The following is a 27379-nucleotide window of genomic DNA, read 5'->3' as shown; positions in this document are numbered from 1 at the left end:
ATATAAGGACAGACTGGATGGAGGGGGCGCTCTCCTCCTAATATAAGGACAGACTAGATGGAGGGGGCGCTCTACTACTAATATAAGGACAGACTAGATGGAGGGGGCGCTCTCCTCCTAATATAAGGACAGACTAGATGGAGGGGGCGCTCTCCTCCTAATATAAGGACAGACTAGATGGAGGGGGCGCTCTATTACTAATATAAGGACAGACTAGATGGAGGGGGCGCTCTCCTCCTAATATAAGGACAGACTAGATGGAGGGGGCGCTCTACTACTAATATAAGGACAGACTAGATGGAGGGGGCGTTCTCCTACTAATATAAGGACAGACTAGATGGAGGGGGCGCTCTACTACTAATATAAGGACAGACTAGATGGAGGGGGCGCTCTACTACTAATATAAGGACAGACTAGATGGAGGGGGCGCTCTCCTCCTAATATAAGGACAGACTAGATGGAGGGGGCGCTCTCCTCCTAATATAAGGGCAGACTAGATGGAGGGGGCGCTCTCCTCCTAATATAAGGACAGACTAGATGGAGGGGGCGCTCTACTACTAATATAAGGACAGACTAGATGGAGGGGGCGCTCTCCTCCTAATATAAGGACAGACTAGATGGAGGGGGCACTCTACTACTAATATAAGGACAGACTAGATGGAGGGGGCGTTCTCCTCCTAATATAAGGACAGACTAGATGGAGGGGGCGCTCTGCTCCTAATATAAGGACAGACTAGATGGAGGGGGCGCTCTCCTCCTAATATAAGGGCAGACTAGATGGAGGGGGCGCTCTCCTCCTAATATAAGGACAGACTAGATGGAGGGGGCGCTCTCCTCCTAATATAAGGACAGACTAGATGGAGGGGGCGCTCTACTACTAATATAAGGACAGACTGGATGGAGGGGGCGCTCTCCTCCTAATATAAGGGCAGACTAGATGGAGGGGGCGCTCTCCTCCTAATATAAGGACAGACTAGATGGAGGGGGCACTCTACTACTAATATAAGGACAGACTAGATGGAGGGGGCACTCTACTACTAATATAAGGACAGACTAGATGGAGGGGGCGCTCTACTACTAATATAAGGACAGACTAGATGGAGGGGGCGCTCTCCTCCTAATATAAGGACAGACTAGATGGAGGGGGCGCTCTACTACTAATATAAGGACAGACTGGATGGAGGGGGCGCTCTCCTCCTAATATAAGGGCAGACTAGATGGAGGGGGCGCTCTCCTCCTAATATAAGGACAGACTAGATGGAGGGGGCACTCTACTACTAATATAAGGACAGACTAGATGGAGGGGGCGCTCTACTACTAATATAAGGACAGACTAGATGGAGGGGGCGCTCTCCTCCTAATATAAGGACAGACTAGATGGAGGGAGCGCTCTCCTCCTAATTTAAGGACAGACTAGGTGGAGGGGGCGCTCTACTACTAATATAAGGACAGACTAGATGGAGGGGGCGCTCTCCTCCTAATATAAGGACAGAGTAGATGGAGGGGCTTTCTCCTCCTAATATAAGGACAGACTAGATGGAGGGGGCGCTCTCCTCCTAATATAAGGACAGACTAGATGGAGGGAGCGCTCTCCTCCTAATTTAAGGACAGACTAGGTGGAGGGGGCACTCTACTACTAATATAAGGACAGACTAGATGGAGGGGGCACTCTACTACTAATATAAGGACAGACTAGATGGAGGGGGCGCTCTCCTCCTAATATAAGGACAGACTAGATGGAGGGGGCACTCTACTACTAATATAAGGACAGACTAGATGGAGGGGGCGCTCTCCTCCTAATATAAGGACAGACTAGATGGAGGGGGCGCTCTCCTCCTAATATAAGGACAGACTAGATGGAGGGGGCGCTCTCCTCCTAATATAAGGACAGACTAGATGGAGGGGGCGCTCTCCTAATATTAGGACAGACTAGATGGAGGGGGCGCTCTCCTCCTAATATAAGGACAGACTAGATGGAGGGGGAGCTCTCCTCCTAATATAAGGACAGACTAGATGGAGGGGGCACTCTACTACTAATATAAGGACAGACTAGATGGAGGGGGCGCTCTACTACTAATATAAGGACAGACTAGATGGAGGGGGCGCTCTCCTCCTAATATAAGGACAGACTAGATGGAGGGGGCGCTCTACTACTAATATAAGGACAGACTGGATGGAGGGGGCGCTCTCCTCCTAATATAAGGGCAGACTAGATGGAGGGGGCGCTCTCCTCCTAATATAAGGACAGACTAGATGGAGGGGGCACTCTACTACTAATATAAGGACAGACTAGATGGAGGGGGCGCTCTACTACTAATATAAGGACAGACTAGATGGAGGGGGCGCTCTCCTCCTAATATAAGGACAGACTAGATGGAGGGAGCGCTCTCCTCCTAATTTAAGGACAGACTAGGTGGAGGGGGCGCTCTACTACTAATATAAGGACAGACTAGATGGAGGGGGCGCTCTCCTCCTAATATAAGGACAGAGTAGATGGAGGGGCTTTCTCCTCCTAATATAAGGACAGACTAGATGGAGGGGGCGCTCTCCTCCTAATATAAGGACAGACTAGATGGAGGGAGCGCTCTCCTCCTAATTTAAGGACAGACTAGGTGGAGGGGGCACTCTACTACTAATATAAGGACAGACTAGATGGAGGGGGCACTCTACTACTAATATAAGGACAGACTAGATGGAGGGGGCGCTCTCCTCCTAATATAAGGACAGACTAGATGGAGGGGGCACTCTACTACTAATATAAGGACAGACTAGATGGAGGGGGCGCTCTCCTCCTAATATAAGGACAGACTAGATGGAGGGGGCGCTCTCCTCCTAATATAAGGACAGACTAGATGGAGGGGGCGCTCTACTACTAATATAAGGACAGACTAGATGGAGGGGGCGCTCTCCTCCTAATATAAGGACAGACTAGATGGAGAGGGCGCTCTCCTCCTAATATAAGTACAGACTAGATGGAGGGGGCGCTCTCCTCCTAATATAAGGACAGACTAGATGGAGGTGGCGCTCTCCTCCTAATATAAGGACAGACTAGATGGAGGGGGCGCTCTATTACTAATATAAGGACAGACTAGATGGAGGGGGCGCTCTCCTCCTAATATAAGGACAGACTAGATGGAGGGGGCGCTCTCCTCCTAATATAAGGACAGACTAGATGGAGGGGGCGCTCTCCTCCTAATATAAGGACAGACTAGATGGAGGGGGCGCTCTCCTCCTAATATAAGGACAGACTAGATGGAGGGGGCGCTCTCCTCCTAATATAAGGACAGACTAGATGGAGAGGGCGCTCTCCTCCTAATATAAGGACAGACTAGATGGAGAGGGCGCTCTCCTCCTAATATAAGTACAGACTAGATGGAGGGGGCGCTCTCCTCCTAATATAAGGACAGACTAGATGGAGGGGGCGCTCTCCTCCTAATATAAGTACAGACTAGATGGAGGGGGCGCTCTCCTCCTAATATAAGGACAGACTAGATGGAGGTGGCGCTCTCCTCCTAATATAAGGACAGACTAGATGGAGGTGGCGCTCTCCTCCTAATATAAGGACAGACTAGATGGAGGGGGCGCTCTATTACTAATATAAGGACAGACTAGATGGAGGGGGCGCTCTCCTCCTAATATAAGGACAGACTAGATGGAGGGGGCGCTCTCCTCCTAATATAAGGACAGACTAGATGGAGGGGGCGCTCTCCTCCTAATATAAGGACAGACTAGATGGAGGGGGCGCTCTCCTCCTAATATAAGGACAGACTAGATGGAGGGGGCGCTCTCCTCCTAATATAAGGACAGACTAGATGGAGGGGGCGCTCTCCTCCTAATATAAGGACAGACTAGACCTCTGATGTTTCTTCCGTTGGGGACAGTCTGTCACCCTTTGTTAGTACGGTGTATGGTGAATGTTGGGGTTCACGCTGCGCTCCCCTCTTCTCTCTGTAGGATCTGTTCCTGGCCCGGCCCGGGGGCGTCTTCTCTATACTGGATGAGCAGACTTCATTTCCTCAGGTGAGTCCTCCACCTTGTGTCCTTGTGCCCCCTCCCCCGGGACCCCCAGACATTACTTAGGTGGGCGAGTCCTCCGTCCTTCTGCCCATCTTTCCCCTGTCGTCACATGTGGCCGTGGTTTTAGCTGGGCGGAGCTTAGTGGTCACATGCTTGGTGACATCACGTCCCTGTGTTTAGCTGATGATGTCACTCCTTATGTTTAGGCTTCTGATGCGTCCTTTGTGGAGAAGCTCAGCGCTGGATGTCACACGAATCCGTATTATGAGAGAATGCGAGGAAAAGATCTGGGGTTCACCATTCATCACTATGCTGGGAAGGTAATGACCCTCACGGGGCTAGCTCCAACCCCTTAATGACCCTCACAGGGCTAGCTCCAACCCCTTAATGACCCTCACAGGACTAGCTCCAACCCCTTAATGACCCTCACAGGACTAGCTCCAACCCCTTAATGAACCTCACGGGGCTAGCTCCACCCCCTTAATGACCCTCACAGGGCTAGCTCCACCCCCTTAATGACCCTCACCGGGCTAGCTCCACCAACTTAATGACCCTCACAGGGCTAGCTCTACCCCCTTAATGACCCTCACAGGACTAGCTCCACCCCCTTAATGACCCTCACGGGGCTAGCTCCACCCCCTTAATGACCCTCACAGGACTACCTCCACCCCCTTAATGACCCTCACCGGGCTAGCTCCACCCCCTTAATGACCCTCACGGGGCTAGCTCCACCCCCTTAATGACCCTCTCAGGTCTAGCTCCACCCCCTTAATGAACTTTTCATGGATAGCCCCACCCCCTTAATGACCCTGTTGGGACTAGCTCCACCCCCTTAACCCTCTCATGGCTAGCTCCACCCCCTTAACTCTCTCATGGCTAGCTCCACCCCCTTATTGACCCTCTCATGGCTAGCTCCACCCCCTGTTGCTCCTCTGTATTGCTGACTCCATAGGTCCTGTTGCTCCTCTGTATTGCTGACTCCATAGGTCCTGTTGCTCCTCTGTATTGCTGACTCCATAGGTCCTGTTGCTCCTCTGTATTGAGGACTCCATAGATCCTGTTGCTCCTCTGGATTGCTGACTCCATAGGTCCTGTTGCTCCTCTGGATTGCTGACTCCATAGGTCCTGTTGCTCCTCTGGATTGCTGACTCCATAGGTCCTGTTGCTCCTCTGTATTGCTGACTCCATAGGTCCTGTTGCTCCTCTGGATTGCTGACTCCATAGGTCCTGTTGCTCCTCTGGATTGCTGACTCCATAGGTCCTGTTGCTCCTCTGGATTGCTGACTCCATAGGTCCTGTTGCTCCTCTGGATTGCTGACTCCATAGGTCCTGTTACTCCTCTGGATTGCTGACTCCATAGGTCCTGTTGCTCCTCTGTATTGCTGACTCCATAGGTCCTGTTGCTCCTCTGGATTGCTGGCTCCATAGGTCCTGTTGCTCCTCTGTATTGCTGACTCCATAGGTCCTGTTGCTCCTCTGTATTGCTGACTCCATAGGTCCTGTTGCTCCTCTGTATTGAGGACTCCATAGGTCCTGTTGCTCCTCTGGATTGCTGACTCCATAGGTCCTGTTGCTCCTCTGTATTGCTGACTCCATAGGTCCTGTTGCTCCTCTGTATTGCTGACTCCATAGGTCCTGTTGCTCCTCTGGATTGCTGACTCCATAGGTCCTGTTGCTCCTCTGGATTGCTGACTCCATAGGTCCTGTTGCTCCTCTGGATTGCTGACTCCATAGGTCCTGTTGCTCCTCTGTATTGCTGACTCCATAGGTCCTGTTGCTCCTCTGGATTGCTGACTCCATAGGTCCTGTTGCTCCTCTGTATTGCTGACTCCATAGGTCCTGTTGCTCCTCTGGATTGCTGATTCCATAGGTCCTGTTGCTCCTCTGTATTGCTGACTCCATAGGTCCTGTTGCTCCTCTGGATTGCTGACTCCATAGGTCCTGTTGCTCCTCTGGATTGCTGACTCCATAGGTCCTGTTGCTCCTCTGGATTGCTGACTCCATAGGTCCTGTTGCTCCTCTGGATTGCTGACTCCATAGGTCCTGTTGCTCCTCTGGATTGCTGACTCCATAGGTCCTGTTGCTCCTCTGGATTGCTGACTCCATAGGTCCTGTTGCTCCTCTGGATTGCTGATTCCATAGGTCCTGTTGCTCCTCTGGATTGCTGACTCCATAGGTCCTGTTGCTCCTCTGGATTGCTGACTCCATAGGTCCTGTTGCTCCCCTGTATTGCTGACTCCATAGGTCCTGTTGCTCCTCTGGATTGCTGACTCCATAGGTCCTGTTGCTCCTCTGGATTGCTGACTCCATAGGTCCTGTTGCTACTCTGGATTGCTGACTCCATAGGTCCTGTTGCTCCTCTGTATTGCTGACTCCATAGGTCCTGTTGCTCCTCTGTATTGCTGACTCCATAGGTCCTGTTGCTCCTCTGGATTGCTGATTCCATAGGTCCTGTTGCTCCTCTGGATTGCTGACTCCATAGGTCCTGTTGCTCCTCTGTATTGCTGACTCCATAGGTCCTGTTGCTCCCCTGTATTGAGGACTCCATAGGTCCTGTTGCTCCTCTGGATTGCTGACTCCATAGGTCCTGTTGCTCCTCTGTATTGAGGACTCCATAGGTCCTGTTGCTCCTCTGGATTGCTGACTCCATAGGTCCTGTTGCTCCTCTGTATTGAGGACTCCATAGATCCTGTTGCTCCTCTGTATTGAGGACTCCATAGGTCCTGTTGCTCCTCTGTATTGCTGACTCCATAGGTCCTGTTGCTCCTCTGTATTGCTGACTCCATAGGTCCTGTTGCTCCTCTGGATTGCTGACTCCATAGGTCCTGTTGCTCCTCTGTATTGCTGACTCCATAGATCCTGTTGCTCCTCTGTATTGAGGACTCCATAGGTCCTGTTGCTCCTCTGGATTGCTGACCCCATAGGTCCTGTTGCTCCTCTGGATTGCTGACCCCATAGGTCCTGTTGCTCCTCTGGATTGCTGACTCCATAGGTCCTGTTGCTCCTCTGTATTGCTGACTCCATAGGTCCTGTTGCTCCTCTGTATTGCTGACCCCATAGGTCCTGTTGCTCCTCTGTATTGCTGACTCCATAGGTCCTGTTGCTCCTCTGTATTGCTGACTCCATAGGTCCTGTTGCTCCTCTGTATTGCTGACTCCATAGGTCCTGTTGCTCCTCTGTATTGCTGACTCCATAGGTCCTGTTGCTCCTCTGTATTGCTGACTCCATAGGTCCTGTTGCTCCTCTGGATTGCTGACTCCATAGGTCCTGTTGCTCCTCTGGATTGCTGACTCCATAGGTCCTGTTGCTCCTCTGGATTGCTGACTCCATAGGTCCTGTTGCTCCTCTGGATTGCTGACTCCATAGGTCCTGTTGCTCCTCTGGATTGCTGACTCCATAGGTCCTGTTGCTCCTCTGGATTGCTGACTCCATAGGTCCTGTTGCTCCTCTGGATTGCTGACTCCATAGGTCCTGTTGCTCCTCTGGATTGCTGACTCCATAGGTCCTGTTGCTCCTCTGGATTGCTGACTCCATAGGTCCTGTTGCTCCTCTGTATTGCTGACTCCATAGGTCCTGTTGCTCCTCTGGATTGCTGACTCCATAGGTCCTGTTGCTCCTCTGGATTGCTGACTCCATAGGTCCTGTTGCTCCTCTGGATTGCTGACTCCATAGGTCCTGTTGCTCCTCTGGATTGCTGACTCCATAGGTCCTTTTGCTCCTCTGGATTGCTGACTCCATAGGTCCTGTTGCTCCTCTGGATTGCTGACTCCATAGGTCCTGTTGCTCCTCTGTATTGCTGACTCCATAGGTCCTGTTGCTCCTCTGTATTGAGGACTCCATAGGTTCTGTTGTTCCTCTGGATTGCTGGCTCCATAGGTCCTGTTGCTCCTCTGTATTGAGGACTCCATAGGTCCTGTTGCTCCTCTGGATTGCTGACTCCATAGGTCCTGTTGCTCCTCTGGATTGCTGATTCCATAGGTCCTGTTGCTCCTCTGGATTGCTGACTCCATAGGTCCTGTTGCTCCTCTGTGTTGCTGACTCCATAGGTCCTGTTGTTCCTCCTCTCTCAGGTGCAGTACACGGCGGTCGGGTTCTTGGAGAAGAACAGGGACACGATTCCGATGAACATCCAGAACCTGTTCATAAATAGTGAGACCTCATTACTGAGCCTGCTCTTCTCAGGTGGGTTGTCGCTGATGAGATGATTGTGGTGGGGGTCCAGGGGAGGTGTCCTCAATAACCCCACCTCTCTATAATAATCGTAGATCTTGTGTTTTCTCAGCCAGCATCTCAAGGACGGGAACCTTAATGCCTTCACAAAAGGAAAAGGTAAGTGACCGTATACTGTGCTCCACCCCACTACTCCCCATGTTCATACTGCTCCATCATCCCCTGTATGGAGAACAAGGTTATCCTGATATTTGGAGATATTGGCCCAAATATTGACCCTGTGACCCCATTGACTGGTGAACCATTACTGTGAACCCCCTTCATTGTCCGATGCCCTCGCACATGACCTCCCCATAGTGAAGCATCTCAGTAACTCTGTTGTGTGTCTGGTTTTTAGGTTCAGATTACGCAGGATAAAGCTTCTGCTCGTAAGATGTCTGTTGGCGCACAGTTTCGGGTATGATGATCTCCACTGTGACTGTGGAGGTTCTCCTTGATATGTGGGTGGTGAGGAGCTGTGGCTGTGGAGGTTCTCCTTGATGTGTGGGTGGTGGTGAGGAGCTGTGGCTGTGGAGGTTCTCCTTGATATGTGAGTGGTGAGGAGTTGTGGCTGTGGAGGTTCTCCTTGATATGTGAGTGGTGAGGAGTTGTGGCTGTGGAGGTTCTCCTTGATATGTGGATGTTGAGGAGCTGTGACTGTGGAGGTTCTCCTTGATATGTGGGTGGTGAGGAGCTGTGGCTGTGGAGGTTCTCCTTGATATGTGAGTGGTGAGGAGTTGTGGCTGTGGAGGTTCTCCTTGATATGTGGGTGGTGAGGAGCTGTGGCTGTGGAGGTTCTCCTTGATGTGTGGGTGGTGGTGAGGAGCTGTGGCTGTGGAGGTTCTCCTTGATGTGTGGGTGGTGGTGAGGAGTTGTGGCTGTGGAGGTTCTCCTTGATATGTGAGTGGTGAGGAGTTGTGGCTGTGGAGGTTCTCCTTGATATGTGGATGTTGAGGAGCTGTGACTGTGGAGGTTCTCCTTGATATGTGGGTGGTGAGGAGCTGTGGCTGTGGAGGTTCTCCTTGATATGTGAGTGGTGAGGAGTTGTGGCTGTGGAGGTTCTCCTTGATATGTGGGTGGTGAGGAGCTGTGGCTGTGGAGGTTCTCCTTGATGTGTGGGTGGTGGTGAGGAGCTGTGGCTGTGGAGGTTCTCCTTGATGTGTGGGTGGTGGTGAGGAGCTGTGACTGTGGAGGTTCTCCTTGATATGTGGGTGGTGAGGAGCTGTGGCTGTGGAGGTTCTCCTTGATATGTGGGTGGTGAGGAGCTGTGGCTGTGGAGGTTCTCCTTGATATGTGGATGGTGAGGAGCTGTGGCTGTGGAGGTTCTCCTTGATATGTGAGTGGTGAGGAGTTGTGGCTGTGGAGGTTCTCCTTGATATGTGAGTGGTGAGGAGTTGTGGCTGTGGAGGTTCTCCTTGATATGTGGATGGTGAGGAGCTGTGACTGTGGAGGTTCTCCTTGATATGTGGGTGGTGAGGAGCTGTGGCTGTGGAGGTTCTCCTTGATATGTGGATGGTGAGGAGCTGTGGCTGTGGAGGTTCTCCTTGATATGTGAGTGGTGAGGAGTTGTGGCTGTGGAGGTTCTCCTTGATATGTGGGTGGTGAGGAGCTGTGGCTGTGGAGGTTCTCCTTGATGTGTGGGTGGTGGTGAGGAGCTGTGGCTGTGGAGGTTCTCCTTGATGTGTGGGTGGTGGTGAGGAGCTGTGACTGTGGAGGTTCTCCTTGATATGTGGATGGTGAGGAGCTGTGGCTGTGGAGGTTCTCCTTGATATGTGGGTGGTGAGGAGCTGTGGCTGTGGAGGTTCTCCTTGATATGTGGATGGTGAGGAGCTGTGGCTGTGGAGGTTCTCCTTGATGTGTGAGTGGTGTTGAGGAGCTGTGGCTGTGGAGGTTCTCCTTGATGTGTGGGTGGTGGTGAGGAGCTGTGACTGTGGAGGTTCTCCTTGATATGTGGATGGTGAGGAGCTGTGACTGTGGAGGTTCTCCTTGATATGTGGATGGTGAGGAGCTGTGGCTGTGGAGGTTCTCCTTGATGTGTGAGTGGTGTTGAGGAGCTGTGGCTGTGGAGGTTCTCCTTGATGTGTGAGTGGTGGTGAGGAGCTGTGACTGTGGAGGTTCTCCTTGATATGTGGATGGTGGTGAGGAGCTGTGGCTGTGGAGGTTCTCCTTGATGTGTGAGTGGTGGTGAGGAGCTGTGACTGTGGAGGTTCTCCTTGATATGTGGATGGTGGTGAGGAGCTGTGGCTGTGGAGGTTCTCCTTGATATGTGGATGGTGGTGAGGAGCTGTGGCTGTGGAGGTTCTCCTTGATGTGTGAGTGGTGGTGAGGAGCTGTGACTGTGGAGGTTCTCCTTGATATGTGAGTGGTGAGGAGTTGTGGCTGTGGAGGTTCTCCTTGATATGTTAGTGATGGTGAGGAGCTGTGGCTGTGGAGGTTCTCCTTGATATATGGATGGTGAGGAGCTGTGGCTGTGGAGGTTCTCCTTGATATGTGAGTGGTGAGGAGCTGTGGCTGTGGAGGTTCTCCTTGATATGTGGATGGTGAGGAGCTGTGGCTGTGGAGGTTCTCCTTGATATGTGAGTGGTGAGAAGCTGTGGCTGTGGAGGTTCTCCTTGATATGTGAGTGGTGAGGAGTTGTGGCTGTGGAGGTTCTCCTTGATATGTGGATGGTGGTGAGGAGCTGTGGCTGTGGGGGTTCTCCTTGATGTGGTTGATGGACATTGGTGAGGAGCTGTGGTTGATGGACATTGGTGAGGAGCTGTGGCTGTGGAGGTTCTCCTTGATGTGGTCGATGGACATTGGTGAGGAATGTTAATATGGGGCCATCTTGTCTTGTTGACACTGAGGTCTTTTATGGTGTTCTGACTGTGACTTTTGTGATGGCAGCGGTCACTTGGCGTTCTCATGGAGAAGTTGTATGCCGCTAGCCCCCACTTTATCCGCTGCATTAAACCCAACCGTGAGAAGCAGCCGGGGGTTTTCCAGTGTACTGAAGTGCTGAACCAGGTGAGGAGCATTGTGGGAATTGTCAGCATGTGGGCAGGATGTGACGTGGGCCCCCACTAATTTTCAGGACTCAATTTGTCTCATCCTCCAGCTGCGTTACAATGGTCTGATGGAGACGCTTCGGATCCGCAGGGATGGCTTCTCGTGGAGACCTTCCTTCCAGGACTTCATTGGGCAGTAAGTCTTATCTCCACCTATAGACCATTGGAGGTGTCTGTGCCATGTCACTGGTGTGTGCAGCTCTGTGAAAAAAAAAAAAGAAAAAAAAAAGTGGAGCTGTCATGACCTGCGTATTCCAGGGGGCGCTATGTCTCAGTATCTAGTACATAGGAAGTTTCCGTTTCCACAGTATGATCTCTTGGTGTGAGCCCACCACATAGGGCCGTCCTGTACACAATATGGTCTCTTGGTATTGGCCCACCACATAGGGCCGTCCTGTACACAATATGGTCTCTTGGTATTGGCCCACCACATGATTGTGTCCTGTACACAATATGGTCTCTTGGTGTTGGCCCACCACATGGCGCCGTCCTGCACACAATATGGTCTCTTGGTGTTGGCCCACCACATGGCGCTGTCCTGCACACAATATGATCTCTTGGTATTGGCCCACCACATAGGTACATCGTGTACACAATATGGTCTCTTGGTGTTGGCCCACCACATAGGTCCGTCCTGTACACAATATGGTCTCTTGGTGTGAGCCTACCACATGGCGCTGTCCTGCACACAATATGGTCTCTTAGTGTTGGCCCACCACATGGCGCTCTCCTGCACACAATATGGTCTCTTAGTGTTGACCCACCGCATGGCCCTGTCCTGCACGCAATATGGTCTCTTGGTGTTGGCCCACCACATGGCGCTGTCCTGCACACAATATGATCTCTTGGTATTGGCCCACCACATGGCGCCGTCCTGCACACAATATGATCTCTTGGTATTGGCCCACCACATGGCGCCGTCCTGCACACAATATGATCTCTTGGTATTGGCCCACCACATGGCGCCGTCCTGCACACAATATGGTCTCTTGGTGTTGGCCCACCACATAGGTCCATCGTGTACACAATATGGTCTCTTAGTGTTGGCCCACCACATAGGTCCGTCCTGTACACAATATGGTCTCTTGGTGTGAGCCCACCACATGGCGCTGTCCTGCACACAATATGGTGTCTTGGTGTTGGCCCACCACATGGCGCTGTCCTGCACACAATATGATCTCTTGGTGTTGGCCCACCACATGGCCCTGTCCTGCACACAATATGATCTCTTGGTGTTGGCCCACCACATGGCCCTGTCCTGCACACAATATGGGCTCTTGGTGGTGGTCCACCACATAGGTCCATCCTGCACACAATATGGTCTCTTGGTATTGGCCCACCACATGGCGCCGTCCTGCACATAATATGGTCTCTTGGTATTGGCCCACCATATGGCGCCGTCCTGCACACAATATGGTCTCTTTGTGTTGGCCCACTACATGGCGCTGTCCTGCACACAATATGGTCTCTTGGTGTTGGCCCATCACATGGCGCTGTCCTGCACACAATATGGTCTCTTGGTGTTGGCCCACTACATGGCGCTGTCCTGCACACAATATGGTCTCTTAGTATTGGCCCACCACATGATTGTGTCCTGTACACAATATGGTCCCTTGGTGTTGGCCCACTACATGGCGTTGTCCTGCACACAATATGGTCTCTTGGTGTTGGCCCACCACATGGCGCCGTCCTGCACACAATATGGTCTCTTGGTGTTGGCCCACCACATGGCGCCGTCCTGCACACAATATGGTCTCTTGGTGTTGGCCCACCACATGGCGCTGTCCTGCACACAATATGGTCTCTTGGTGTTGGCCCACCACATGGCGCTGTCCTGCACACAATATGGTCTCTTGGTGTTGGCCCACCACATGATTGTGTCCTGTCCACATTCCAGGAGTTTGGATCTCCCTGAAGGGTCCACATCCCTATAAATCCCTTTGATCATTCCATGTGTGTACAAGTCACTGACCGCACAGTCGTAGATTCTCTGCTGACAAGGCTGTAGAGCCGACTATGACAAGTTCATGTGCTCTACCAGACTCGGCAACTCTCCCGCAATCTCTGAGAGGTTCCTGAAAACCATGTGACCCCCTGGACTCTGGCGAGTAGTCAAACCTCCCAGCACATCCAGTGCCCACACAGAAGAATGGGGTGTCTTCTCCTTCATGTGTCATTCTCCCTGACCCAAATGTTGGCAGTATGTGATGACCACTGAGGTCAGAGCCTTGTACATGGTCATGTGATCTGCACTGGGGTCACGATGCGTGTTCACCATAAACCTGTCTACACGCTCATGGGATAGGTTGGTTATCAGTTTGTCCGGCACATGAGCGCCTCCTCCTGGCTGGATGATATCATAGTGTCCTTCATTCTACTCTGCAGGTTTGGGATTCTACTCCTCACCCCTGATGTACCGGTGACCAGAGACAGGTGAGTGGACAGTCGGCCATTGTTGTTGAGCTGCAGTGTCTGCGCTCTCATATACCTGCTCTGCCGGTATATACACAGTATATGTAATGACTATTCCCTCCTCTCCCCCAGTTGTATACAGATCCTGCAGAGGGCGCAGCTGAGCGGCTGGCAGTGCGGGTAAGTACTCTGGCCGGATTCCCATTCATAGCTGACCTCGTTTGTTCACACGTCTTCCTCTAACCCAACAGAACATCGCGGCTTTTCTTCAAATATTGGCACCAGGATGAGATGACGCAGAACCTACTGAGGCTGCGGGACGCCGCTGTCGCCATCCAGAAGCGTAAGTAGCGCAGTCTGTACTCCGCTAACCCCTGCTGGTCACAGATAATGGCCTACAACTGGACTGTTCTTTGGTTCTGTGTTACCATTGTCACCATCATCATCATTTCCGGTCTATCGTCCAATGTTCTGATGCTCCAGTCCTGGGTCATCATAGTCATCTGTGGTTAGTGCCAGGGAAGCGACAACATCGGCAGTTTATACCCCTGGACATCACTGCAGATATCTGGTTTTAGTCCTGGGTCGTTGTCTGTCCTTTTGGTCATTATCATCTCTCTATTGTCCCACATCACCATTGTTTGTCCATAGTCCACAGTCATTGTGGTCGTTGTCATCTCTCCTCGCTCCTTGTCGGCAGTCTGTCGTCCTGGCTCCTCGTCGGCAGTCTGTCGTCCTGGCTCCTTGTCGGCAGTCTGTCGTCCTGGCTCACTGTCGGCAGTCTGTCGTCCTGGCTCACTGTCGGCAGTCTGTCGTCCTGGCTCACTGTCGGCAGTCTGTCGTCCTGGCTCCTTGTCGGCAGTCTGTCGTCCTGGCTCCTTGTCGGCAGTCTGTCGTCCTGGCTCACTGTCGGCAGTCTGTCGTCCTGGCTCACTGTCGGCAGTCTGTCGTCCTGGCTCGCTGTCTGCAGTCTGTCGTCCTGGCTCGCTGTCGGCAGTCTGTCGTCCTGGCTCGCTGTCGGCAGTCTGTCGTCCTGGCTCGCTGTCGGCAGTCTGTCGTCCTGGCTCGCTGTCGGCAGTCTGTCGTCCTGGCTCGCTGTCGGCAGTCTGTCGTCCTGGCTCGCTGTCGGCAGTCTGTCGTCCTGGCTCACTGTCGTCCTGGCTCCTCGTCGGCAGTCTGTCGTCCTGGCTCCTCGTCGGCAGTCTGTCGTCCTGGCTCCTCGTCGGCAGTCTGTCGTCCTGGCTCCTCGTCGGCAGTCTGTCGTCCTGGCTCCTCGTCGGCAGTCTCGTCCTGGCTCCTCGTCGGCAGTCTCGTCCTGGCTCCTCGTCGGCAGTCTCGTCCTGGCTCCTCGTCGGCAGTCTCGTCCTGGCTCCTCGTCGGCAGTCTGTCGTCCTGGCTCCTCGTCGGCAGTCTGTCGTCCTGGCTCGCTGTCGGCAGTCTGTCGTCCTGGCTCGCTGTCGGCAGTCTGTCGTCCTGGCTCGCTGTCGGCAGTCTGTCGTCCTGGCTCGCTGTCGGCAGTCTGTCGTCCTGGCTCGCTGTCGGCAGTCTTTCGTCCTGGCTCGCTGTCGGCAGTCTGTCGTCCTGGCTCGCTGTCGGCAGTCTGTCGTCCTGGCTCGTTGTCGGCAGTCTGTCGTCCTGGCTCGCTGTCGGCAGTCTGTCGTCCTGGCTCGCTGTCGGCAGTCTGTCGTCCTGGCTCGCTGTCGGCAGTCTGTCGTCCTGGCTCGCTGTCGGCAGTCTGTCGTCCTGGCTCGCTGTCGGCAGTCTGTCGTCCTGGCTCGCTGTCGGCAGTTTGTCGTCCTGGCTCGCTGTCGGCAGCCTGTCGTCCTGGCTCGCTGTCGGCAGTCTGTCGTCCTGGCTCGCTGTCGGCAGCCTGTCGTCCTGGCTCGCTGTCGGCAGCCTGTCGTCCTGGCTCGCTGTCGGCAGCCTGTCGTCCTGGCTCGCTGTCGGCAGTCTGTCGTCCTGGCTCCTCGTCGGCAGTCTGTCGTCCTGGCCCCTCGTCGGCAGTCTGTCGTCCTGGCTCCTCGTCGGCAGTCTGTCGTCCTGGCCCCTCGTCGGCAGTCTGTCGTCCTGGCTCCTCGTCGGCAGTCTGTCGTCCTGGCTCCTCGTCGGCAGTCTGTCGTCCTGGCTCCTCGTCGGCAGTCTGTCGTCCTGGCTCCTCGTCGGCAGTCTGTCGTCCTGGCTCCTCGTCGGCAGTCTGTCGTCCTGGCTCCTCGTCGGCAGTCTGTCGTCCTGGCTCGCTGTCGGCAGTCTGTCGTCCTGGCTCCTCGTCGGCAGTCTGTCGTCCTGGCTCGCTGTCGGCAGTCTGTCGTCCTGGCTCCTCGTCGGCAGTCTGTCGTCCTGGCTCCTCGTCGGCAGTCTGTCGTCCTGGCTCCTCGTCGGCAGTCTGTTGTCCTGGCTCCTCGTCGGCAGTCTGTCGTCCTGGCTCCTCGTCGGCAGTCTGTCGTCCTGGCTCCTCGTCGGCAGTCTGTCGTCCTGGCTCGCTGTCGGCAGTCTGTCGTCCTGGCTCCTCGTCGGCAGTCTGTCGTCCTGGCTCGCTGTCGGCAGTCTGTCGTCCTGGCTCCTCGTCGGCAGTCTGTCGTCCTGGCTCGCTGTCGGCAGTCTGTCGTCCTGGCTCGCTGTCGGCAGTCTGTCGTCCTGGCTCGCTGTCGGCAGTCTTTCGTCCTGGCTCGCTGTCGGCAGTCTGTCGTCCTGGCTCGCTGTCGGCAGTCTGTCGTCCTGGCTCGTTGTCGGCAGTCTGTCGTCCTGGCTCGCTGTCGGCAGTCTGTCGTCCTGGCTCGCTGTCGGCAGTCTGTCGTCCTGGCTCGCTGTCGGCAGTCTGTCGTCCTGGCTCGCTGTCGGCAGTCTGTCGTCCTGGCTCGCTGTCGGCAGTCTGTCGTCCTGGCTCGCTGTCGGCAGTCTGTCGTCCTGGCTCGCTGTCGGCAGTCTGTCGTCCTGGCTCGCTGTCGGCAGTCTGTCGTCGTGGATCGCTGTCGGCAGTCTGTCGTCGTGGATCGCTGTCGGCAGTCTGTCGTCCTGGCTCGCTGTCGGCAGTCTGCCGTCCTGGCTCCTCGTCGGCAGTCTGTCGTCCTGGCTCGCTGTCGGCAGTCTGTCGTCCTGGCTCGCTGTCGGCAGTCTGTCGTCCTGGCTCGCTGTCGGCAGTCTGTCGTCCTGGCTCGCTGTCGGCAGTCTGTCGTCGTGGATCGCTGTCGGCAGTCTGTCGTCGTGGATCGCTGTCGGCAGTCTGTCGTCCTGGCTCGCTGTCGGCAGTCTGTCGTCCTGGCTCGCTGTCGGCAGTCTGTCGTCCTGGCTCGCTGTCGGCAGTCTGTCGTCCTGGCTCGCTGTCGGCAGTCTGTCGTCCTGGCTCGCTGTCGGCAGTCTGTCGTCGTGGATCGCTGTCGGCAGTCTGTCGTCGTGGATCGCTGTCGGCAGTCTGTCGTCCTGGCTCGCTGTCGGCAGTCTGTCGTCCTGGCCCCTCGTCGGCAGTCTGTCGTCCTGGCCCCTCGTCGGCAGTCTGTCGTCCTGGCTCCTCGTCGGCAGTCTGTCGTCGTGGCTCGCTGTCGGCAGTCTGTCGTCCTGGCTCCTCGTCGGCAGTCTGTCGTCGTGGATCGCTGTCGGCAGTCTGTCGTCCTGGCTCCTCGTCTGTCTATGTACCGCGTGATTATTCTATGGATTATTACGCCTCGTCCCCCTAGGTTCTGTCATCTGTTTTGTGTTATGGGGGCTCTCGGCAGCCTGACCTGTCCCACTATCTTCTTCTTCAGGTTACAAAGGTCTCCTTTGCCGAAGAACGTTCCAGAACCTCCTGGATGAAATGCAGAAACTGAAGGAGAAGCAGAAGGAGCTGGAGGCGGAGAAGGAGCGCACAAGACGCCAGGAGGAGGCGGCTCAGAGTACGGCACCTTATGAGGTCACTGTTTGGGGGATGGGTGTCATCATACCATGTTTGTACAAATCTCTGATGTATTCCAGGAGTCGCCTCCCGCCCTGTGCCTCTGCCCCGAAGGAAGACACCCCCTATAAAGCTGAGCTTGAGTGACACCCCTTCAGAGCCCCCGGTACCCCGACCACGCAGCCGGCTGCTACAGGCATGTGCACATGATGCTGATATTCTGCTCTATTCCTCTATACGTGTCATCTTGGGGCAGACTCTTCATCTTCCCTCGTGTCCCTGTATCCGCCTATATCATATGATGTCATTGGTTGCAGCTTTCCCCATTTGATAATCCCACGTTTCGTCCACGACTTCCCTCTGAAGTGAATGAGATCAGTGAGAAGAAGCGGATGCAGCGGCAGAAAACCCTGCGCTGGTTTAAGGAGACCGAGGCTGAGAAGGTGCTGGACCGAGGAGAAATCCCTCCATGGCTACACGGCATGATCTCACGCAGGTAACTCCTCACCGAACGGCGATCATCCAGGAAGAGAGCGGAGTAAGGGGGCCGTGTGTGGGAGGAGAAGGATGCAGTGAGGGCAGTGTGAGGGTAAGATGACAGTGGATGGACCGTCCTCGTAGCCGGGAGGTAGTGATGCAGTGAGTGCAGTGTGAGGGTAGGAGTGACAGTGGATGGACCGTCCTCGTAGCTGGGTGGTAGTGATGCAGTGAGAGTAGCAGTGACAGTGAATGGACCGTCCTCGTAGCTGGGTGGTAGTGATGCAGTGAGAGTAGCAGTGACAGTGAATGGACCGTCCTCGTAGCTGGGTGGTAGTGATGCAGTGAGTGCAGTGTGAGAGTAGCAGTGACAGTGAATGGACCGTCCTCGTAGCTGGGTGGTAGTGATGCAGTGATCACATTGTGAGAGTAGCAGTGGCAGTGGATGGACCGTCCTCATAGCCGGGTGGTAGTCATGCAGTGAGTGCAGTGTGAGGGTAGGAGTGACAGTGGATGGACCGTCCTCGTAGCCAGGTGGTAGTGATGCAGTGAGGGTAGCAGTGGCAGTGGATGGACCGTCCTCTTAGCTGGGTGGTAGTGATGCAGTGATCACATTGTGAGAGTAGCAGTGGCAGTGGATGGACCGTCCTCGTAGCCGGGTGGTAGTCATGCAGTGAGTGCAGTGTGAGGGTAGGAGTGACAGTGGATGGACCGTCCTCATAGCCGGGTGGTAGTCACGCAGTGAGGGGGCAGGAGTGACAGTGGATGGATCGTTCACTTAGCTGGGTGGTAGTGATGCAGTGAGTGCAGTGTGAGGGTAGGAGTGACAGTGGATAGACCGTCCTCGTAGCCGGGTGGTAGTGATGCAGTGATTGCAGTGAGGGGGTAGGAGTGACAGTGGATGGACCGTCCTCGTAGCCGGGTGGTAGTGATGCAGTGAGTGCAGTGTGAGGGTAGGAGTGACAGTGGATGGACCGTCCTCGTAGCTGGGTGGTAGTGATGCAGTGAGTGCAGTGTGAGGGTAGGAGTGGCAGTGGATGGACTGTCCTCATAGCTGGGTGGTAGTGATGCAGTGATCACATTGTGAGAGTAGCAGTGGCAGTGGATGGACCGTCCTCGTAGCCGGGTGGTAGTCATGCAGTGAGTGCAGTGTGAGGGTAGGAGTGACAGTGGATAGACCGTCCTCGTAGCCGGGTGGTAGTGATGCAGTGATTGCAGTGAGGGGGTAGGAGTGACAGTGGATGGACCGTCCTCGTAGCCGGGTGGTAGTGATGCAGTGAGTGCAGTGTGAGGGTAGGAGTGACAGTGGATGGACCGTCCTCGTAGCTGGGTGGTAGTGATGCAGTGAGTGCAGTGTGAGGGTAGGAGTGGCAGTGGATGGACTGTCCTCATAGCCGGGTGGTAGTGATGCAGTGATCACATTGTGAGAGTAGCAGTGGCAGTGGATGGACCGTCCTCATAGCCGGGTGGTAGTCATGCAGTGAGGGGCCAGGAGTGACAGTGGATGGATCATTCACTTAGCCGGGTGGTAGTGATGCAGTGAGTGCAGTGTGAGGGTAGGAGTGGCAGTGGATGGACCGTCCTCGTAGCCGGGTGGTAGTGATGCAGTGAGTGCAGTGTGAGGGTAGGAGTGACAGTGGATGGATCGTCCTCTTAGCCGGGGGGTATTGATGCAGTGAGTGCAGTGTGAGGGTAGGAGTGGCAGTGGATGGACCGTCCTCGTAGCCGGGTGGTAGTGATGCAGTGAGTGCAGTGTGAGGGTAGGAGTGACAGTGGATGGACCGTCCTCGTAGCTGGGTGGTAGTGATGCAGTGAGAGTAGCAGTGACAGTGAATGGACCGTCCTCGTAGCTGGGTGGTAGTGATGCAGTGAGAGTAGCAGTGACAGTGAATGGACCGTCCTCGTAGCTGGGTGGTAGTGATGCAGTGAGTGCAGTGTGAGAGTAGCAGTGACAGTGAATGGACCGTCCTCGTAGCTGGGTGGTAGTGATGCAGTGATCACATTGTGAGAGTAGCAGTGGCAGTGGATGGACCGTCCTCATAGCCGGGTGGTAGTCATGCAGTGAGTGCAGTGTGAGGGTAGGAGTGACAGTGGATGGACCGTCCTCGTAGCCAGGTGGTAGTGATGCAGTGAGGGTAGCAGTGGCAGTGGATGGACCGTCCTCTTAGCTGGGTGGTAGTGATGCAGTGATCACATTGTGAGAGTAGCAGTGGCAGTGGATGGACCGTCCTCGTAGCCGGGTGGTAGTCATGCAGTGAGTGCAGTGTGAGGGTAGGAGTGACAGTGGATGGACCGTCCTCATAGCCGGGTGGTAGTCACGCAGTGAGGGGGCAGGAGTGACAGTGGATGGATCGTTCACTTAGCTGGGTGGTAGTGATGCAGTGAGTGCAGTGTGAGGGTAGGAGTGACAGTGGATAGACCGTCCTCGTAGCCGGGTGGTAGTGATGCAGTGATTGCAGTGAGGGGGTAGGAGTGACAGTGGATGGACCGTCCTCGTAGCCGGGTGGTAGTGATGCAGTGAGTGCAGTGTGAGGGTAGGAGTGACAGTGGATGGACCGTCCTCGTAGCTGGGTGGTAGTGATGCAGTGAGTGCAGTGTGAGGGTAGGAGTGGCAGTGGATGGACTGTCCTCATAGCCGGGTGGTAGTGATGCAGTGATCACATTGTGAGAGTAGCAGTGGCAGTGGATGGACCGTCCTCGTAGCCGGGTGGTAGTCATGCAGTGAGTGCAGTGTGAGGGTAGGAGTGACAGTGGATGGACCGTCCTCATAGCCGGGTGGTAGTCACGCAGTGAGGGGGCAGGAGTGACAGTGGATGGATCGTTCACTTAGCTGGGTGGTAGTGATGCAGTGAGTGCAGTGTGAGGGTAGGAGTGACAGTGGATAGACCGTCCTCGTAGCCGGGTGGTAGTGATGCAGTGATTGCAGTGAGGGGGTAGGAGTGACAGTGGATGGACCGTCCTCGTAGCCGGGTGGTAGTGATGCAGTGAGTGCAGTGTGAGGGTAGGAGTGACAGTGGATGGACCGTCCTCGTAGCTGGGTGGTAGTGATGCAGTGAGTGCAGTGTGAGGGTAGGAGTGGCAGTGGATGGACTGTCCTCATAGCCGGGTGGTAGTGATGCAGTGATCACATTGTGAGAGTAGCAGTGGCAGTGGATGGACCGTCCTCATAGCCGGGTGGTAGTCATGCAGTGAGGGGCCAGGAGTGACAGTGGATGGATCATTCACTTAGCCGGGTGGTAGTGATGCAGTGAGTGCAGTGTGAGGGTAGGAGTGGCAGTGGATGGACCGTCCTCGTAGCCGGGTGGTAGTGATGCAGTGAGTGCAGTGTGAGGGTAGGAGTGACAGTGGATGGATCGTCCTCTTAGCCGGGGGGTATTGATGCAGTGAGTGCAGTGTGAGGGTAGGAGTGGCAGTGGATGGACCGTCCTCGTAGCCGGGTGGTAGTGATGCAGTGAGTGCAGTGTGAGGGTAGGAGTGACAGTGGATGGATCGTCCTCTTAGCCGGGTGGTAGTGATGCAGTGAGTGCAGTGTGAGGGTAGGAGTGGCAGTGGATGGACCGTCCTTGTAGCTGGGTGGTAGTGATGCAGTGATCACATTGTGAGAGTAGCAGTGGCAGTGGATGGACCGTCCTCATAGCCGGGTGGTAGGTACGCAGTGAGGGGGCAGGAGTGACAGTGGATGGATCGTTCACTTAGCTGGGTGGTAGTGATGCAGTGAGTGCAGTGTGAGGGTAGGAGTGACAGTGGATGGATCGTCCTCTTAGCCGGGGGGGTAGTGATGCAGTGAGTGCAGTGTGAGGGTAGGAGTGACAGTGGATAGACCGTCCTCGTAGCCGGGTGGTAGTGATGCAGTGATTGCAGTGAGGGGGTAGGAGTGACAGTGGATGGACCGTCCTCGTAGCCGGGTGGTAGTGATGCAGTGAGTGCAGTGTGAGGGTAGGAGTGACAGTGGATGGACCGTCCTCGTAGCCGGGTGGTAGTGATGCAGTGATTGCAGTGAGGGGGTAGGAGTGACAGTGGATGGACCGTCCTCGTAGCCGGGTGGTAGTGATGCAGTGAGTGCAGTGTGAGGGTAGGAGTGGCAGTGGATGGACCGTCCTCGTAGCTGGGTGGTAGTGATGCAGTGATCACATTGTGAGAGTAGCAGTGGCAGTGGATGGACCGTCCTCATAGCCGGGTGGTAGTCATGCAGTGAGGGGGCAGGAGTGACAGTGGATGGATCATTCACTTAGCCGGGTGGTAGTGATGCAGTGAGTGCAGTGTGAGGGTAGGAGTGGCAGTGGATGGACCGTCCTCGTAGCCGGGTGATAGTGATGCAGTGAGTGCAGTGTGAGGGTAGGAGTGACAGTGGATGGATCGTCCTCTTAGCCGGGGGGTAGTGATGCAGTGAGTGCAGTCTGAGGGTAGGAGTGGCAGTGGATGGACCGTCCTCGTAGCCGGGTGGTAGTGATGCAGTGAGTGCAGTGTGAGGGTAGGAGTGACAGTGGATGGATCGTCCTCTTAGCCGGGTGGTAGTGATGCAGTGAGTGCAGTGTGAGGGTAGGAGTGGCAGTGGATGGATCGTCCTCTTAGCCGGGGGGTAGTGATGCAGTGAGTGCAGTGTGAGGGTAGGAGTGACAGTGGATGGACCGTCCTCGTAGCCGGGTGGTAGTGATGCAGTGAGTGCAGTGTGAGGGTAGGAGTGACAGTGGATGGATCGTCCTCTTAGCCGGGGGGTAGTGATGCAGTGAGTGCAGTGAGGGTAGGAGTGACAGTGGATGGATCGTCCTCTTAGCCGGGGGGTAGTGATGCAGTGAGTGCATTTTGAGGGTAGGAGTGACAGTGGATGGACCGTCCTCATAGCCGGGTGGTAGTGATGCAGTGAGTGCAGTGTGAGGGTAGGAGTAATGGTGGATGGATTGTCCTCATAGCCGGGTGGTAGTGAGTGCAGTGTGAGGGTAGGGGGATTAGCTGTAGATAACTCCTCCTGGCAGTGACTGGGCAGTACTAGAGGATGATCAGTTCGCACTTTACTGACATTTTACAGGGACACTGAAAATCTACTGATGGGGAAAGAACCCGGAGACTTCCTCATCCGGATCAGTCAGAACCGGGCCGGCTACATCCTGAGCTACAGGTGAGTGCGCAACTGGATCAGATATCCCTACCTTGTATCTTACATGTATATATACCGCCACTATGAAAGGACACATTATATACCACCTCACTGTACACCCTGCACTGTATACTATACACTGTGTACACCACTGGATTATATACCACCATACTGTACACCCTGCACTGTATAGTATACACTGTGTACATCACTGGATTATATACCACCACACTGTACACCCTGCACTGTATAGTATACACTGTGTACATCACTGGATTATATACCACCACACTGTGCACCCTGCACTATATACTATGCACTGTGTACACCACTGGATTATATACCACCTCACTGTATACCCTCCACTATACATTATGCACTGTGTACACCACTGGATTATATACCACCACACTGTACACCCTGCACTGTATACTATACACTGTGTACACTACTGGATTATACCACCACACTGTATACCCTCCACTATACATTATGCACTGTGTACACCACTGGATTATATACCACCACACTGTACACCCTGCACTGTATAGTATACACTGTGTACATCACTGGATTATATACCACCACACTGTGCACCCTGCACTATATACTATGCACTGTGTACACCACTGGATTATATACCACCTCACTGTATACCCTCCACTATACATTATGCACTGTGTACACCACTGGATTATATACCACCACACTGTACACCCTGCACTGTATACTATACACTGTGTACACTACTGGATTATACCACCACACTGTATACCCTCCACTATACATTATGCACTGTGTACACCACTGGATTATATACCACCACACTGTACACCCTGCACTGTATAGTATACACTGTGTACACCACTGGATTATATACCACCTCACTGTACACCCTGCACTATATACTATACACTGTGTACACCACTGGATTATATACCACCACACTGTATACCCTGCACTGTATACTATACACTGTGTACACCACTGGATTATATACCACCACACTGTACACCCTGCACTGTATAGTATACACTTTACACCACTGCATTATATACCACCATACTGTACACCCTGCACTATACAGTATACTGTGTACACCACTGGATTATACAGTATACCACCACACTGTACACCCTGCACTATATACTATGCACTGTGTACACCACTGGATTATATACCTCCACACTGTACACCCTGCACTGTATAGTATACACTGTGTACACCACTGGATTATATACCACCTCACTGTACACCCTGCACTATATACTATACACTGTGTACACCACTGGATTATATACCACCACACTGTATACCCTGCACTGTATACTATACACTGTGTACACCACTGGATTATATACCACCACACTGTACACCCTGCACTGTATAGTATACACTTTACACCACTGCATTATATACCACCATACTGTACACCCTGCACTATACAGTATACTGTGTACACCACTGGATTATACAGTATACCACCACACTGTACACCCTGCACTATATACTATGCACTGTGTACACCACTGGATTATATACCTCCACACTGTACACCCTGCACTATATACTATGCACTGTGTACACCACTGGATTATATACCTCCACACTGTACACCCTACACTATATACTGTGTACACCACTGGATTATATACCACCACACTACATACCCTCCATTATACATTATGCACTGTGTACATCACTAGCATATATACAACCTCACTGTATACCCTGCACTATATACTATACGTTGGTTAACGCTCCATGTTGCTCTTTGTTCCGTCACCATGTATCCTGTCAGAGCCGTTGACCGTTGCCGCCATTACATGATTGATGTGCGCTCCAACGGTTGTTACGTCATTCTGGGTGAGGACCGCGCTCACACATCTCTCTTGGCACTAGTGGAATTCCACCAGATAACCGGGATCCAGCCATACGGGGAAATCCTGCGAGAACCATGTGGAAAGGTAACCATACCATCCAGTGTGTCACTGCCATCATCCCTGAGCCCAGGAGGCCGCTGTGGTGATTGGCGCCCGCTCACCTCTTTGTACGATGGGGGTGAAGTTTGGAGGGTTTTGTGGTGGCGCCATCTTCCCATACTCTGGTGCTCTTCTGTCTGTAGATGGAAACCCGGGATCTGGACTGTGAGGAGTTGAAGTTTCTGAGAAGAACGTTGTCTCTGGGGGTTGAGAACGTCCAGTCTCCTGATCCCCCTACGCTGGTGGTCTCCAGGTCGGAGGAGTCGTCTCAGCATTACCGCAAGTCAATCCGGCGAGCGATGCAGGAGATCCAGCTGGTGAGTTACTTGTACATAAGTCCTGCTCTCAGGTGTTCCCTCAGGCCCAATACGTTGAGGTTCTCCTAACCATGATGGTACAACCACTCGGACCGGTTCCTGACTTTCCTTCTCTTCCCTTCAGGCCTCTGCTGATGGTTGTAAAGTAGAAGAGCGAAGAGAATCTGTGACGTAGCGATCGGAACTTACCAGCGAGCCAAGGCGCTATGGAGTCTGAGGTTGTGGAGATGACCAGCTCTAGTGACCCCATTGTGAGGAGGAGCCGCTCATGGTTGGACTCTGCGACCTCTCCAGTTGGGACTCCTCCTCTTTGAATCCTGTGATCAAATCTTTCTCCGTTGTTTAAATTTTTACATGAAACTGATGATAGAAATGCAAAATAAAGAAATGTGACTGTACCCAGAGCAATCGGTGGGATGGTGGCCACTTCTGCCCGTCTTCTGACTGATTGGGATGACTCTCCTGCTCATGCAGCAATCAGAGGAGGTTGGGGTGGCCTGATGCACGGGGACGGGCAGATCACCTGGTCGTGGAACCAATCAGGTTGGGGAAGGGTGGTTCCCTTCTCCTGGATGGATCGGGCAGCGGTGGTGCTGGGGTGTCCTCTGCTCCAGGGCTGCTGAACAGAGTGGTGGCTTCTCTACTCCTGGAGGGATTACTTGGAGTAGAACTTGAGAAGCTCTTCTTGTAGGACCTACTGATCTTCTGTACCGAGTTGATCATTCATGTCACTTTCTCATTGGTGGTCTATGCTAGATCCATCAGCAGTGCATTGGGCATATGAGGAGGGTGCAGAGACAGGTGGTGGAGGGGGGGGGGGGAGTAATAGCGGTGCTACAGAAGACCTCAGAGATTGTGGGAGCAGAGAAGTCTCCCCCTCCTTATAGCTGTAAATGCTTGACAGATCTGGCGTTATGGGTTAGTCGGGGAGATCATCGACCACCATTGAATGTGTCTCGGAGACTTCACTGATATCAGACAAATCTACTACCTTATAAAAATCTAGTTATGAACATTGTGAACAGTGACCTGACAGTAGAGATATCCCAGACACTCCAGTACACAGCACGGTCAGGATGGGGTCTGGTCCATGTGAGGTTCTGCAGACGTTGGGACCTCCACAGGCCCCTGATCACTGCACCTTGTTCTGCAGATGTTGGGACCTTCACAAGCCCCTGATCACTGCACCTCGTTCTGCAGATGTTGGGACTCACACAGGCCCTTGATCACTGCACCTCGTTCTGCAGATGTTGGGACCTTCACAGGCCCCTTATCACTGCACCTTATTCTGCAGATGTTGGGACCTCCACAGACCCCTGATCTCTGCACCTTGTTCTGCAGATGTGGGGACCTCCACAGGCCCCTGATCTCTGCCCCTTGTTCTGCAGATGTTGGGACCTCCACAGGCCCCTGATCTCTGCCCCTTGTTCTGCAAATGTTGGGACCTCCACAGGCCCCTGATCTCCTGCACCTCGTTCTACAGATGTTGGGACCTTCACAGGCCCCTGATCTCTGCACCTTGTTCTGCAGATGTTGAGACCTTCACAGGCCCCTGATCTCTGCACCTTGTTCTGCAGATGTTGGGACCTTCACAGGCCCCTGATTTCTGTATCTTGTTCTGCAGATGTTGGGACCCTCACAGACCCCTGATCACTGCACATCGTTCTGCAGATGTTGAGACCTTCACAGGCCCCTGATCTCTGCACCTTGTTCTGCAGATGTTGAGACCTTCACAGGCCCCTGATCTCTGCACCTTGTTCTGCAGATGTTGGGACCTTCACAGGCCCCTGATTTCTGTATCTTGTTCTGCAGATGTTGGGACCCTCACAGACCCCTGATCACTGCACATCGTTCTGCAGATGTTGAGACCTTCACAGGCCCCTGATCACTGCACCTTGTTCTTTACATGTTGGGACCGCCACAGGGCCATGAATTTTGCATGGCTACTGTTTGTG

The 27379-nt window shown here is 53.8% G+C and overlaps 1 protein-coding gene across 1 annotated transcript in view; it reads left to right on the top strand.

The window, feature by feature from the left end:
* Positions 1-25663, top strand: part of LOC142187388 (myosin-IIIb-like) — a gene marked incomplete at its 5' end in the record, with an annotated part of 59480 nt that extends 33817 nt beyond the window's left edge. The window contains 17 exons of the mRNA XM_075261592.1: positions 3955-4020; positions 4224-4337; positions 8088-8199; positions 8300-8346; positions 8585-8644; positions 11113-11232; positions 11324-11409; positions 13659-13706; positions 13818-13865; positions 13937-14028; positions 17426-17554; positions 17634-17719; positions 17871-18049; positions 23057-23146; positions 24927-25092; positions 25251-25424; positions 25549-25663. Coding sequence (XP_075117693.1) covers positions 3955-4020; positions 4224-4337; positions 8088-8199; positions 8300-8346; positions 8585-8644; positions 11113-11232; positions 11324-11409; positions 13659-13706; positions 13818-13865; positions 13937-14028; positions 17426-17554; positions 17634-17719; positions 17871-18049; positions 23057-23146; positions 24927-25092; positions 25251-25424; positions 25549-25599 — 1668 coding nt within the window. The remainder of the gene's footprint in view (positions 1-3954; positions 4021-4223; positions 4338-8087; positions 8200-8299; positions 8347-8584; positions 8645-11112; positions 11233-11323; positions 11410-13658; positions 13707-13817; positions 13866-13936; positions 14029-17425; positions 17555-17633; positions 17720-17870; positions 18050-23056; positions 23147-24926; positions 25093-25250; positions 25425-25548) is intronic.
* Positions 25664-27379: the final 1716 nt, after the last annotated feature.

Source organism: Leptodactylus fuscus, unplaced genomic scaffold (genome assembly GCF_031893055.1).
Source record: "Leptodactylus fuscus isolate aLepFus1 unplaced genomic scaffold, aLepFus1.hap2 HAP2_SCAFFOLD_227, whole genome shotgun sequence".
Classification (NCBI taxonomy): Eukaryota; Metazoa; Chordata; class Amphibia; order Anura; family Leptodactylidae; genus Leptodactylus; species Leptodactylus fuscus.
This window is presented reverse-complemented; position numbering and strand designations above follow the sequence as displayed.